At 44.7% G+C, this 15,109-nt stretch overlaps 1 protein-coding gene across 1 annotated transcript in view; it reads right to left on the bottom strand.

Moving 5' to 3' along the window:
* Nucleotides 1-15,109, bottom strand: part of TBC1D32 (TBC1 domain family member 32) — an 886,600-nt gene that overhangs the window by 447,646 nt on the left and 423,845 nt on the right. Inside the window, exon 22 of the mRNA XM_085611276.1 lies at nucleotides 10,543-10,662. Coding sequence (XP_085467402.1) covers nucleotides 10,543-10,662 — 120 coding nt within the window. The remainder of the gene's footprint in view (nucleotides 1-10,542; nucleotides 10,663-15,109) is intronic.

The raw sequence follows: 15,109 nt of genomic DNA, 5'->3' as shown, positions 1-15,109 counted from the left end.
CCATTAGTTGTAGATTCCTTACCTTAGACTAGATACCCCATCAATATCAACCCCGGAGGAGGGTCTGCGAACCAAGATAACAGAAAGTCCTGGGGGACCAAGCAGGCAAAGTACCCATCCCTCTGGACTTGGCTGTCCAGGCAGTCGTGTCTGCTAAATATGTGCAGGGATGCCCACATCGCTGCCTGACAGATTTAAAAGACTAGGACTCCACGTGCTAACGCAGTTGTTGCCGCTGTTGCTCTAGTGGAGTGAGCACGCAACCCCACACGAGGTTCCTTCTTCACCAATGCGAAGCATATTTTAATGCAGAGAACAACCCATCAAGAGATGGACGGTTTTTGCACAGACGAACCTTTTTTGGCGCCCACATAGTCAATGAAGATTTGATCATCCACCCAGAAGTCTTTGGTATGATCAAGATAAAAAGACAGCACATGTTTTGAGTCCAGGTGGTTGAGTCTCTCCTCTTCCTTGTAGGGATGCAGGGGTGGGTAAAAAGGGGGGCGGACTGATGGATTGTCCCACATGAAAGGGCACAACCACTTTAGTGAGGAACAAAGGTTTCGTTCGAAGCACCACTTTATCCAGATAGACAGACAGATAAGGAGGCTTGGAAGCAGAGCCTGAAGCTCGATTACTCTGCGAGCAGAGGTGATGGCATTAAGAATAGCAGTTTTAAGAGTCTGATGCCTGGGAGGCCAATTATGAAGAGGCTCAAAGGGAGCACACATGAGAAAAGTTAAAACCAAATTTAAATTCCACTGGGGGATTATGAAAGGGGAAGGAGGAAACAAATGAGTAAGGCCCTTAAGGAACCTATTTACAATGGGAGACTTCAATAAGGAAGGCTGATCTGGAATTCTCAGAAAGGCAGAGATAGCTGCAAAATAACCCTTAACGGTGCTCAAGGCAGCATCCTGCTAGGCCAAAGAAAGTATTACAAGACGACCTCTGAAAGAGGGGCAGAAAGGGGATCAATGGCTTTTGCTGTGCACCATGCCACAAATGTGTTCCATCTACAGGCGTATACCGATTTAGTGGAGGGACGCCTGGCTGCAAAGATGACATCACAGACTTTGGAAGGAAGGTCGAAAGCTGTCAACTGTCGACGCTCAATCTCCACGCAAGGAGGTGGAGGCTGGACAGGTTCAGGTGAAGAACCATTCCATGCTGCTGCGACAAGATAATCCTGAAGGGGCAGTCTGATTGGAGGATCGATGGCCATGCTCAGAAGGTCCGAATACTAGACTTCGTGCCCAATCCGGAACCACAAGAATGACAAGAGTCTGGTTGTGCTTGAGCTTCCAGAGCACTCTTGGCAGAAGTAGTATAGGTGGAAAGGCGTACAGAAGGCCGAAGCTCCAATCGCAATGAAAAGCATCGCCAGGTGAGCGCCGCCTTGGAAACTCCAATGCGCAATACTGCTGAGGCGAACAGATCTAACCAACGCTCTCCCCACTGCTGAAAGAGACAATGCACCACATCCAGATGGAGACACCATTCGTGATCGACCTGGCACTGATGGCTGAGTTCGTCTGCTCAGGCGTTCAGAGAACCCGCCAAGTGTTGAACCACCAGGGTTATGCCCTGATGTTCCAGCCATGTCCAGAGACGGAGAGCCTCCTGACACAGAGAGCCTCCTGACAAAGGGTCCACGACCCCACCCGCCCAGTTAGTTGCAGTACCACATGGCGGTGTTGTCCGTGAACACCTGCACCACTTTCCCTTTGAGAGAGGGAAGGAATGCCTTCAGGGCAAGTCTGATCACCCGGATCTCCAGAAGACTGATAGAGACCAGACTCTACCGCAGACCAGATGCCTCTGATCTCTGCCTTTACCAGGTGGCCGTCCCATCCCAGGAGCGACACATCTGTCACCACTGTTAAATCTTGTTGGGGAAGGGAGAGGGATCTGCCTCTGCAAAGCCTTTGTATTCATGGGCTGGCACTCGGAGCATGACTTTGGGTCGCGGTCACGCTCCAGGCATCAGAGGGGCGGATTTGTGACGGACACCATACGATGGCAGGAGCCACAGGGCTTGAAGCCTGTCCTACGCTGGGACATCCTTGACGTACCAGGATTCCAAGACTCGAAAAATAAGTTGACAAAAGTAGAAACAAGCTAGCCAAAATACGGCTATGGGATCATTCTCTCCAGATCAGTGCTTAGGCTGGTGAAATAAAAGAAAGAACTGACATAAGCGCGCATGGACGGTGTCTATTTAGGTCCTGCGTCGTCATACCGGCGCCCACGACACCGACGACTGACGCAGAGCCGAACGACACCACCTACCAACACACAGGGGTACTGCTGGATGGAATTCTAAGGTAAAGAATCTACAACTAATAGTCTATCAGATAAACGGAATACAACACAAAACAAGTATAACAAGAACACAATACTTGACAAAAAGACAATACAAAACACAACCCAAACAAACAATAACAAAATGGAACAATATTACACAAAAACCCAATCACAGTACAATGCGACACAATAGCAAAGCAATACAAAACAGCAACACAAAATCCTGCTAATATCACACAGCACAGCAATGTACAAAGCACCATAATGCAACAAAACAGCAATACATTACAATTCCAATGCACAACACAAAAACACAACCACAACACAATAACTATAAACAAAATAACACAAAACAACTGATTTTTGGAATTGTGTTATTCAACTGTATTGGAATGCCTTTTGTTTTTATATCACTGTGCTGTGAGGCTGTGTTAATACTGTGTTGTAACTGTTTGTGGTTGTGTGGCTAAGCTTTTATATTGTGCAATTGTGTTATTTTGTTGCGGTTATTGTTCTGGTAATGTGTTTTTTTCTTGTGTAGCATTTGATTGGCGCTCTACTTTTACTTGTCTTGCATGCTTTTGTTTCTGCATTTTTTGTGTGTTGTGTTTATCTTGTTTTACTGTGGTGTGTTCTAAAAAATTAGCTATGGTGGGGTTGTCACTGAAGAACAAGTTACTTACCTTCGGTAACAATATATCTGTAAGAGACATATATTAGGTATGGATTCCTTACCTTAGAATTACCCCTAGGCCTCAGACTGGAACCAGAGAACTTTTCTTCCACAGTACACATGTGCGTCGGTAGGTGGTGTCAGTCGACTCCGCGTTCGTTGTTGGCGTAATGGTCGCCAGAATGCTGCCGCGGTATCTAGTTATACACCGCCCCTGCGCACTGACGTCAGTTCTTTACATGACATTCCACGTCAGAAGCGCAGAGCCATGCAAGAGACTGACCACTGGTGCACAAAATTAGGGCCCTGAAAGGGAGTCCCTTACCCTAGAAGTCAGTTTGCAGAATGGCGAGGATGGGTGAGGCGGTAAGGAATCCATAACTAATATAGGTCTCCTACAGATATATTGTTACCGAAGGTAAGTAACTTGTTCATCTGAAAGAGACTATTAGGTATGGATTTCTTACTTTAGAATAGATACCCCAGCAATACCAACCCCGGAAGTGGGTCTGCGAACTAAGTGCGCACCAGAATGTCCTGAAGAACTGAACAGCCAAAGAAGCAGTCTCTCCGGACTTGGCTGTCCAGGCAGTAATGTTTAGTGAATGTGTGCAATGTAGCCCACGTGGATGCCTGGCAGATGTCATGAAGGGGGACTCCATGTCCCAAAGCAGTAGTGGCCGCCATCACCCTGGTGGAATGGGCGCGCAACCCTACCAGGGGCTCTTTTTTTGCCAAGGAATAGCAAATTTTAATGCAAAGAATGACCCATCGAGAGATTGTGCATTTTTTCACGGCCCGACCTTTCTTGGTGCTCACATAGCTAACAAAGAGCTGATCATCCACCCGGAATTGTTTTGTGCGATCCAGATGAAAGGAAAGCGCACATTTTGTGTCCATACGGTGGAGCCTCTCCTCCTCTTAAGAAGGATGCAGGGGCGGGAAGAAGGTGGGCAAAGTGATGGTCTTTCCTATGTGGAAAGAGGTAACCACTTTGAGAAGAAAGGAAGGCCTAGTGCGAAGGACAACCTTGTTCGGATGAACCGCCAGGAAAGGAGGTTTGGAAGAAAGAGCCTGAAGCTCACTCGCCCTGCAAGCAGAGGTGATGGCAACCAAAAAGGCAGTGTTGAGTGTCAAAAGTCTGAGAGGACAGTTATGTAGTGGCTCGAAAGGAGTGCACATAAGGTAAGTGTCATCTCGGCGGCTACGACACCAACGACGTACGCGGAGCCGTATGACGACGCATACCGACGTGCAGGGGTACTACTGACGAAAACTTTCCAGATCCAGTCTGACGCCTGGGGATATTCTAAGGTAAGGAATCTATCACTAACGTGTCTCTTTCAGATTCAAGTCCCAGTGGGGCATTACGAAAGGAATAGGAGGAAACAGGTGAGTAATGCCCTTAAGGAAGCAATTTACAATAGGGGACTTGAAAAGAGAAGGTTGATTTGGAAGGCGAAGAAAAGCCGAAATGGTCGAAAGATGGCCCTTGAGAGTGCCCAGAGCAGAGCCCTGCTGGGCCAAGGCAAAAATGAAGAGGAGAACCTCTGAAAGAGGGGCAGAAAGGGGATCCACAGCCTCTGCTGTGCACCATGCCACAAATTTGTTCCATCTACAGGCGTATACCATTTTGGTGGAGGGACACCTGGCTGCCAAGATAATGTTACACACAGGAGGGAGGTCGAAAGCTGTCAACTGTCGCCGCTCAATCTCCACGCAAGGAGGCGGCGGCTGGGCATCCCCTATTGCTGCGACAGAAGATCCTCCCGAAGGGGCACTCTGATCGGAGGATCGATGGCCATGTTCAAGAGCTCAGGATACCAGACTCTTTGGGCCCAGCCCGGAGCCACAAGAATGACTTGGGCCTGGTTACGCTTGATGTTCTTCAGCACTCTGGGAGGAAGTGGTGTAGGCGGAAAGGCATATAGAAGACCGCAACTCCACTCGTGACGAAAAGCGTTGCTTAGCGAGTGCCGCCTTGGAAATTCCAACGAGCAGAACTGCTGACATTGTGCGTTCTCTTCGGTGTCGAACAGATCTAACTAAGGCTCTCCCCAATGCTGAAAGAGACCTTGCACTACCTTCGAGTGAAGACGCCATTTGTGATCCATCATGCACCAGCAGCTGAGTTAGACCACCCTGGCGTTCAGAGAACCCGCCAGGTGTAGAACTACCAAGGACATGCCCCGATGTTCCAGCCACTTCCAGAAACTAAGTGCCTCCTGACACAGGGTCCACGACCCCACCCCGCCCGGTTTGTTGCAATACCACATGGTGGCGGTGTTGTCCTATGTTGGACTTGGCCCTTTTTGCAGGGTCATCCCTAAACCTTTTGCCTTCCTTCTAGTTTTTTTTCTAACAGGGAGTTGGTGGTTTTGGGACTCTGGGCACCTTAGCATTGTTCAGCAGTGAAAAGTGAGTGTGCTCTCTGCCCTCCATAGGCTAACATTGGGAACCTTATGGGATAACTCCTAAATGGAACAAAATAAGTATGTTGTGTTTGGTATGTGTGGAATGGAAATAATAAATGCTGCGCAATGGTGTGCTCAGATTTATTTTCACTATTTTAGGAATGCCACTTTTAGAAGCTGACATTTCTGTGTGCTGTGTGCCTGCCTGCCTGATGTGTATTGCATGTCTGGTTCTAGAAGCGACCGGGGCTGGTGAGGTGTGGGTGGATCCAGGGAGGGCGGGGTGAGTCACTGTCAGGCTGAATAGGAGATCTGCAATTGGAGTAGTGGGAGGAGAAGTCTCCTGTCCCTGAATGGGACTAAGCCTGCCCTCTACAATGCTGGCTCCGCCCCCTGTGGTGTGTCTGATTACCAAGCCCCAGCTCACAAAGGGAGGAGGGAAGCCTGGTAAATAAAGTGCTCTACACTCCCCCAAGACCAATTGGGACTGGTTTCCCCGAAGACCCTTCCAGAAGCTTCTGCCCCTTTCTAGTAGCAGGGCAGAAGGGTGTATAAATACTAGGGCTGTGACCCCATGAGGGTGTTGTGCTTGCGCTGACTTGGAGGGGACACTGTCAGGAGGAACCACAGCGGGACCCTGCGTGCTGGCCCCTGTGCCCAACTTGCCCCTCTACCTTCTGCTGGACCCAGGAAGAGACTCTGCAGGAGTAAAGGCTGCTGCACTGGAAGGATTGCCTCTATGTTGTGCCTGACTGTTCTTAGGAATTGATGTTCTGCTTAGTGTGCTGTCCCCTGGTTTGCTGACCTTGCCCAACCTTGCCACTTCATCGTGGAACCCAGCACCTTGTGAGCGCTATAACTTTATTCCAGCTCTGCCTGCTTTCTAGCGCCCCGTGAGCGCTTTGTCTTTATTTCCCAGGAGTTGAGGAGCTGGCGCCTGCAGCGCCGAGGCTGCAAGGGATTCCCCGGCGTGTGGGATTCCTCCCTGCGCTCCTGAAATCAACGGGGGCCCACCCCGCATTTGTGCCGTTTCACGGGTGACCACCCCACATTTACGCACATTTTTGACCCACGGGTGCCCACCCTGCATTTCCATTTATTTTTGGTCAGCGGGTGCTCACCCTGCGTTTTCTGCCTTTTTAAAGAAAAGGAGCAGGTGCCCACCCCACGTTTGCCGCTGTAGGAGCGGGAGCCTACCCCACGTTTGTGTTTTCCGGCGGGAGCCCACCCCGCACTTCACCGCCAAAAATCACCGCTGCGGCCCGAGACGAGGAAAGGAAAAGCCGCCGGCCCGACCGGAAGCCAGGCAAGTCTGCCTGACTGGGGGCAGGGCTGGCCACTGAGACCGGAAGACTGCGTGCGGCCGAGTGGGGCTCCCATAAGTCTGGGAGAGCCCCGTGGTGTTGAGGAACAGGAGTGGGAAGCCGACGACGAAGGAGACACAGGACTGCCGGTGAGTGGGGCTGGCCTGGGGAGCAAGAGCGAGGCCCTTGACCGGTGCCTGTTTACCATAGCGGCCCCGCAGGACAGTGGGTCGCTCCTACGTTGGGGGCAGAATCTGTTCTTAGATCCCCGGAGTGGGGCTCCAGTGCGATCAGTGGTGCCAGTCTTCTTTGTGGGTTGCACAGCAGTGCCACAGTTGCGGGCCGCGGCAACATTTGGGGCATTTATTTTTAATTCCAGAGTCCCGGAACGAGCCAGTACTTGTTGGTTTTACCCAGCTGCACCGCAGAAGCAGGCAGCTGCAACGTTGGGCGATTTCTATGGTTAGAGTGCCGGAGGGGGCCTCCAACTTGGTCATTGCTGCTTGGGCTCATCCCAGCGGCGCCGCAGAGGCGGGCAGCTGCAACGAAGGGGCAACTTTGCGTGAGAGTCCCAGAGAGGGGCTCACATTGGACACAGCTGCGCCGCAATTGCGGGCAGCTGCAACGTTGGGCAATTTCTATGGTTAGAATCCCGGAGTGGGGCTCCAATCTGCACCTTGTTGGTAACGCTATATGTATGGTGCACTTGCACTGATGATTTGGTACAGAATATTATCAAAAGGTATTATGGGAGGTACCCTTATTTAGGAGAAGGGATGGGTATAGATACTTGAACAAAAAACAAAGTTCCCTTTTCCTCTTATTCTAGGGGGAGAGGATCGCTATCCTCAAACCCAATTTTCATCCAGTTGGAGATGGACACTTAGTAAGAGGAAGTTGTGAAATCAAATTCTACAAAGTCTAATTTTACCAGGTTGCCAAATATACATATTTGTTCATACAATATGTACCACCGTTTGAAGGATAATTCCAATACAAAGGAATGTTCTAATGTTCTATCTTATTTATCTACAGATTGTTTTATACAAATCATGGTGCTTTAACAAAACATATTTAAAAAAAACAATTAATCATCACTTTTTGTTAAAAACATACATTATACATAATAAAAAAAGACTGTCGATGCGGCGGTTCGGTGTTAGAGTAGATCGTCACCTTCTTCAGGACAATAATTTCAAATTTAAAAGAATCTGAATAAAATATATTAAAAAAACTCTACTATAAACACAACTTATAGAAATATTCCTTTGTTCTCTTAACTATTTCTTTATTGAGCAACCTGGCAATATGTCCCCTTAAATACACAGTATACCACTTCTAATATACAGATCTGGCGATTAAAGATATCCTATTTTCGCCCTTCAAAATACTTGTAATGGCCAAGTATATTTCAAAATTTGTCATAAATTGTTACTATTAATCATCCTTGTATGTATACGTCTTTATTCTTTTCTAATTCTGAGAAAGGCATTCCTTCATTTCTCTTATCATGACCCTGTATGGTAGATTTATCAACTTATCAAACCAAGCTGAGATTTCTTCATAAAAACAAAAATATAGGAACATTTTTTACTTTAAACAATCTTTATGTTAAACTTTGTAAAAGACTGAATTATAATGAAACCAAACTGTATTCACAAGACCTTTTTGTTACATATAGCGTCTTTGTATTTGGCAACCTGGAAATAAGTCCCTAAGGATAAAATAATTTCTAGGGTGTAAGGATTCATGTGTACTTTTTACTTAGTATGAGAATGTATACATTGCTGTTTTTATGAAGAAATCTCAGCTTGGTTTGATAAATCTACCATACAGGGTCATGATCAGACGCTGGCGCGAAAAAATAAAGAACTCACATCGGCGCGCAGGGGCGGCGTCACAAGTAGATACCGCAACATAATTGCGGCGATCACGACACCAACGACGAACGCAGAATCGACCGACGCCACCTAACGACGCTCAGGGGTACTACTGAATAAAAATTCTCCGAATCCAGTCTGACGCCTGGGGGAAATTCTAAGGTAAGGAATCCATAACTAATAAATAGTCTCATTCAGATTGTAACCTACAGTTCGATGTCTTAAATAAGCATAAAGATTCTTGTCACATATTTCCATCACTATCACAAATTTTCTTTCAGTCTACAGTCTTAAATGGTGTTTGTACACAGCACTGGGATATTCACTAGTCAGGTCACAGTGACCAACAAGTATTGGCACAGTCAATAGGTCTTACCTTTGTGATCTATTGGCTTTCCCAATGCTTTTTGCCAAAGGTGTGCAGCATTGATAATAAAATGCTTTTTTGCCAATACTAAAATATTAAAAACAAAAAAAGGAGAACAAAAGACTTGATGACGGCTGCTGTTGGCAGTTGAATCCCTCCTTATAACTATTGTCTCTCATTGTTTTATCATCGATACATGATGGCGGTCGTTATTCAATCAGTAAATAAAAAATACAACTTTAGAAGCACAAAATAACTTTTTGTTCACAGAGCAGAAGGGCAGCAAATAGCAGATGCTGGGCCATCCAAATAATATTTTTAAAAAAGTGTTATGGACCGTAAGAGGTTCGGGAAGCAACAGGGAGAAGTGGGGTGGGGGGGGTTGAGGAAGAGACGGAGGCGCTTGAAGGGGAAGCAATGGATGAGTTGCGGGAGGGATGAGGAAATAACCAGAGCACCCTTTTGGGGGAGGGAATCAGCACATGAGGAAGAGAGCTAGAAAACACATGAACTTTCATGGAGTGCTGAAAGGAAAATAAAAAAAATAGTTATCTAGATGTGAGCAGTGAAGGACATAAATCAGCCAGTTAAAAGGATGGTAAAGAGGTTATTCTCCAGCTGAGAGGCAAACACAAGAAGATGAAGGCAAGCCTGTAAATAAGGAGCAAGCAAAGGAGAGTGCCAATAAAGCAAACCAATAGTAAGCAATAAGGGGCAAGGGAGCTCTAAACCCCAATGCACGCTTTTGGTATGGGCCTCAAGAGGTTTCACCTGCACACAGCGAAAAGCTCCTCATTTGAAAGACATAAAATGTTTTGTGATCCAGCTCCTTGACTTTTGAGACACATATTACAAGAGAAATACGTATCTAAATTCTGTTAAGCAATTTCCAAGCACTTCTAGCATAGGGTTGGTGGCTCCGAACTTGAAAACATTTGCAAAACGATTTCAGACACTGTTGGTGCTGGCCTATCCCTTGCAAAATTCGACGGATGAGCCCCAAAAGATCCTGACCTTTGTGGGTAGGAGATGAACAAATTGTCCCCACCAATGCTCCTGGGCATGTCCTTGAGCTCCACAAAGGTATCCTCTGTATTGCTGCTACATCTCAAGTGAACTTAACAGAAGAGGTATGACGCTTGTTATATTAAAGTTCAAAGAAATCTGACGAGTTATCAGAAATTGAGTTATTTAAATTCATGACATCCAGTCCTATTCAACCACAATGCTGACTTCCTGGCCAAAACTCAAGCAAAGTTCCTACGCTTATAGTTTCCTATTTACTTGAGTGTGGAAGAACTGTTTGGGCTAGTACTGAATCCCAAGTAGGAACTTGTTATTTGCGGTAACGTTTCTGTCATTATCTCATTCTTCATAAATGTGAGAAAGGAGAGCAAATGAAGTTCTGTATCAGCCCCATTCAATATCGCTTTTCTTTATACTACAGAAATCACCACAAAATATAGTTAATATGTTTCCTATTTTCCACAGTGAACACCCTTCACAAATCCTTCATGGGCAGCTACACCCCTGCTAGTCCAGTCATACATCCTATATTTAAAAAAATGGTACATTTAAAAAAATGTATACTTACAATGATGCCAGTTGGTACTTCACGGAGCGAGTATTCAGTCCTATTTGGCAGATCCTGTTTGCCTATCAGTTCACAGACAGCTGGAAACGATGATAGAAGATTCACTAGAGCTAGAAAAGACTAAAGAGAAACCATGACTGATGCACACTTGCTCATAATGAAAGAGTATGATGTACTTCCAGGTATTTAGCAGAGTATTTCTTTGGCATAAAGGACAAACTTTTGCAAATAGCGCTATTGACTAATTCATCCACATTAGATTATCCATGTAATCTTTTATGATTTCAAATATCTAAAAATGTATTTGTTACTCTACATTATACTTTGTACAACTGAACTCTTTTAGGGATATAAACACACTATACAAGGTCAATCCGGACCCACACATTTAACTGCTAACACAGTAAAACTGTCGGTGGTAAAAACCAATCTATTATGTAGCAGATTATTCATTCATGTAGGTATTATGTATTCAAGAAATTAAACTGTGTTATGTTTTCTTGATCTTAAATATGGTCTTCAATGAAATGTAGACATCTGAACCAATTATCTTGAAGCACTGTCTAATTCAAGGGAAGTGATGTGTGATCAGGGACTTTCTCCCAAACATATTCTTGCAAAGACAGCAAGAACAAAGTCACAACATTTGTCTTCTCACCACTTTATTTATTCAGTTTTCTACCCTTTTATGTACTGCTTAATCCCAACTGAGTTAGAAGACAATTTCTCAAAAACAGTAACAAAACTGGAATCCAAAGTTATTCATCTGATGGCTGAAGGTTGTCTCAACATCAGGGTAAAATGTTTCTTGCTAGCATCTACTCTGATCTACTCGATAGTACAGATATTTTCAATTTGACAGAAACGGTGACCAGTCAACATTATTACTAAGACCTTTATCTTAATTTGTGTTATGGCCCGGAAAATAGAAACATGGACCTCCTTCCAAAACCACAGACTCTGAACAGATCTCTCATCAATTCTTTTGCTGTACAAGATAGATCTTCTCAACTGCTTTCAAACCCAGACAGGAGAAAGGGTTGAAAGCTGGTCGGAAAGTGGACAGCGATTTTCCATCATCAATATCCTGAGTAAGATTGCCGAATCTGCAGGTCGCAAGTTAAAATCTGAGCAGTGTCCGATCAGAAACACTATGAGAATTTACTTTGAGGCCTCACTCTGCCTACAATTGGTAACCCAGAGTTGAGCAGCAGCAATTCAGAAATGTATTATTGCCTTCGTAAAGCCAGGGGTTCTCTCTAAAATTAAAGAAAACAATATTTACAACTCTCGTAAAACCCTATTTGGATTCTATAGATGTAGGAACCTATTGTCGTACAACGGACCTTAAATTCCCCCAAATCTTTTTGAGAACACTGCAAAACCACACCAAGTCACACTTCAAGGACAGAAACTTCTGCATTCTCTTTAGAGACTGTGTTGGTGCACCAGTCCACTTATAACAATCAGCAACATTCCACACAATCATCCATGGCATTATGTTCTCCATGTTGAGAGCTGTACAACTAAGCTGGATAAAGTCCTTTTTCTCCAATAGCATACAATGTATTTTGAGTTCCACTGTCCAGAAAGCAACAATTGTTTTTATGCTGTCCATCTGCCCCCCTTGGCTGTCTTGATTAGATATTGTGAATTATGTCGACAATATCCATGCTATGTTATTATTCACATTTTCTTCAAAATCATCATTTCAACATTTCTTAGTAGCCCTGGGTAAGTGGATTGGTCATAAAATAGGAATCCTGGTCATCTGCAACTCTGCATTGCCAACCAGAATGTCTGGGCCTCTCACATTTGATGCTATCCTACTATACAGACGGCTAAGAATTTTGGGACCTAATCAGCTCAATGGTCTCACGGTTGTTCAACTGAACATTAAGCCCATGTATATCGACCTACAGGAATATCCCTGGTAGAATATTGACGGGCAAAATATCAAAAGGTGAGAGCAAAGAAGAAAGTACAGATTTACTAATTCCACATCTACGTACCTTGAAAAGATATATATTTATATATATATATATATATTTCTATGATATATATATATATATATATATATATATATACACACACACACATCAAAGCTCCAGCTTGTGTCCCACATTTGAGAGGCACTTGGAAAAACAACACGGAGCTCCAAGCTTAAACTCCTTTATTAGGTACGGAGGACGCCGGCCAGCCGATTTATTTCGCAGCCAATTCACCGCTGCCTGCACGTTTCGAATGTCCATTTCTTCCTCAGAGGCTGACGGTGAAGAGGATAGAACACAGTCCGGTCCCAGCCTCTTAAGTACATGTGATTGCGCGCCCTCAGATGGTCTGTTCATGATGATGCTGCGCAAGTACTAATGGGAGTTGAACAGCTGCAGTCCATCCCCAGGAGACCCAAGGGTGATGGTGTGTATTGATAAATATAAAAAGATCGTTTTTCATACTCTATAGACTGGACTACAACTTCCAGTTACACAGACAAAGGTTTGAGGTAGATACACTATCTAAAATCAGGGAGATGTACCCTTTCAATAAAACTATAAGCCTCAACACCAACATTAATCCAATGGCCAAAAGAGTACATCATGATGTTTAAATTGACTGCTTACATACAGATGTTGCCCTAATTTTGATTAAGTAAAGGCAACTATCTGCTTGGCAACGTAAACTCAACCACTGCCTCTTATGCTACAGCTATGTCTTCAAGTGCATTTGGTAGTTGTTACAGAAGTTGGTGATTTCACACCTAACATTTATAGCATTAAAAGACACCTGTATCCATCCGTTTGAAGGCATCAGCGTTACATCAGGAAGTATGAGAATTCCCTTTAGTCTGGGGGGGGGGGGGGGGGGGGGGGAAGAGGCTAAAATTTATCAAAAGCCTCGGTCTTTCTTCCACAATTTTTCCTCACACTGAGTAATGCTACTGGTGCAAATGCTGAAGTCTCAGGTTGAAATTATCTTCCCTAGGGTCACAATGTCCTGATTTTCGGAAACTGCATATTACCATCCAATAAGGCAGAGCTACCCAAGATTTAAAACAGTGTCACACTGTCAGCATTTGCCCAAGCAAATATTGCTTGTGAGGGTAGACATAAGGCTCACAAAGTTGGGCATGAAGCTTCATGGTAATTCTTTTATGCACTGGGGACCAGCAACACAGGCAAAGTGCGACAGCGCAGTCATCTGTCTAAGAGTTGTTTTTAGGTCGACCCTGGGCAGCGCATGCGTATTGGAGTATGCACTTGAAACTGCATCCACTCTCCGCCCATATTTTTCATTGGCTTGTGTCATTTTCCTTCGTAAGTGCTGCCTACATATTAGTAAATAGGCTTGTTAGTCCCTCCTTATCTTCATTTGTAACGTCCCATGAGGACTGGCCCTTTTACTTTGTTGGTTACATGGTACATGTTAGTCTGTAAGCACTATTTTCTTTAATGAGTTTTTCACGACATGCGCTGCTTCGGCTGGTTTTGAAAGCAGCGGGTATGCAGTGCTTTAGCTTCAACAATGGTGGCCTGCTGACTGAGCACTGCATTACCTTGAAGAGACAGAACAGCTCCCTGGCAAGTCTATTTTTCCACAACTCTCTTTCTGCTGCCTGTACTCGGAGCACCCGGCAGGACGAAAGCTGAGCCTTCCTCAGGTTCCAGTATTCATGGAAGGGAGCGTGTCCGGCCAAGTAACGCCCGCCTTTCCGGCTTAGCTTTTAAACAACCATTTGCAATGCAATAGGTCCCGCATTTGCGCAAGTTTACGCTATTGGCATTGTAAATGACAATGCCTTTTATTTATGTTTTAAAACCCAAAACATAAATAAAAGGCATTGTCATTTACAATAATAAAAGCTCAAACGTGCGTAAATGCAAGACCTATTGCATTGCAAATGCTTGTTAAAACATTGTATTTTTATAATGGGATGACCAGTCCAGTGGTGGAAGTGAGATTTGAAGCACACCTGCACAAACAGATGAGTGACTCTTTTGACAACACAGACACTACCGATCCTTTTTACCCAGGACGGACTAATATCTAATATTGTTTTAGTGATTTGCACTGAGAAGGAGGAGACTTATTTGAGAAATGTTAATTATACAAATAATCGGCAATCTTCACTGTTATGACTATCAAAATAGGGTCTTTGCGAAATACCATACACATGAACTCCATTTACAGATCTCTATTTCAACCACTTCTACCCATGGGTAAGGGCCACCTTTACTAAAAGCTATTTGCCTTTTCATCGAAGGTGTTCCTCTGAAGGCATTATCACTGCGGGAATTCTCCTTTTAGTTATACATAGCACACTGACAACACCGCCTCCGCAGAGAAAAGTAGCCTGTGATCATCTGCACAGTTAGAAACCTCCAAGTAAAGCTACACGGTGCATTGTTTTCATTTAAAGTACCTTTCCATTTCTCCCATTAGACACAGTAATGTGCTGCCATAAACCTTTTAAAGAAATCCTTTAATTTAATTGTTCAGGGAACGTTAAAAGGCAACTGATCGCAGGGCGCGTGATGTTAGCTTTATGGCTATCAAGTGTGAGTACTTC

This window comes from Triturus cristatus, chromosome 6 (assembly GCF_964204655.1).
Source record: "Triturus cristatus chromosome 6, aTriCri1.1, whole genome shotgun sequence".
Taxonomy (NCBI): domain Eukaryota; kingdom Metazoa; phylum Chordata; class Amphibia; order Caudata; family Salamandridae; genus Triturus; species Triturus cristatus.
Note: the sequence above shows the minus strand (reverse complement) of the source record. Positions and strands in the feature narration are given on the sequence as shown.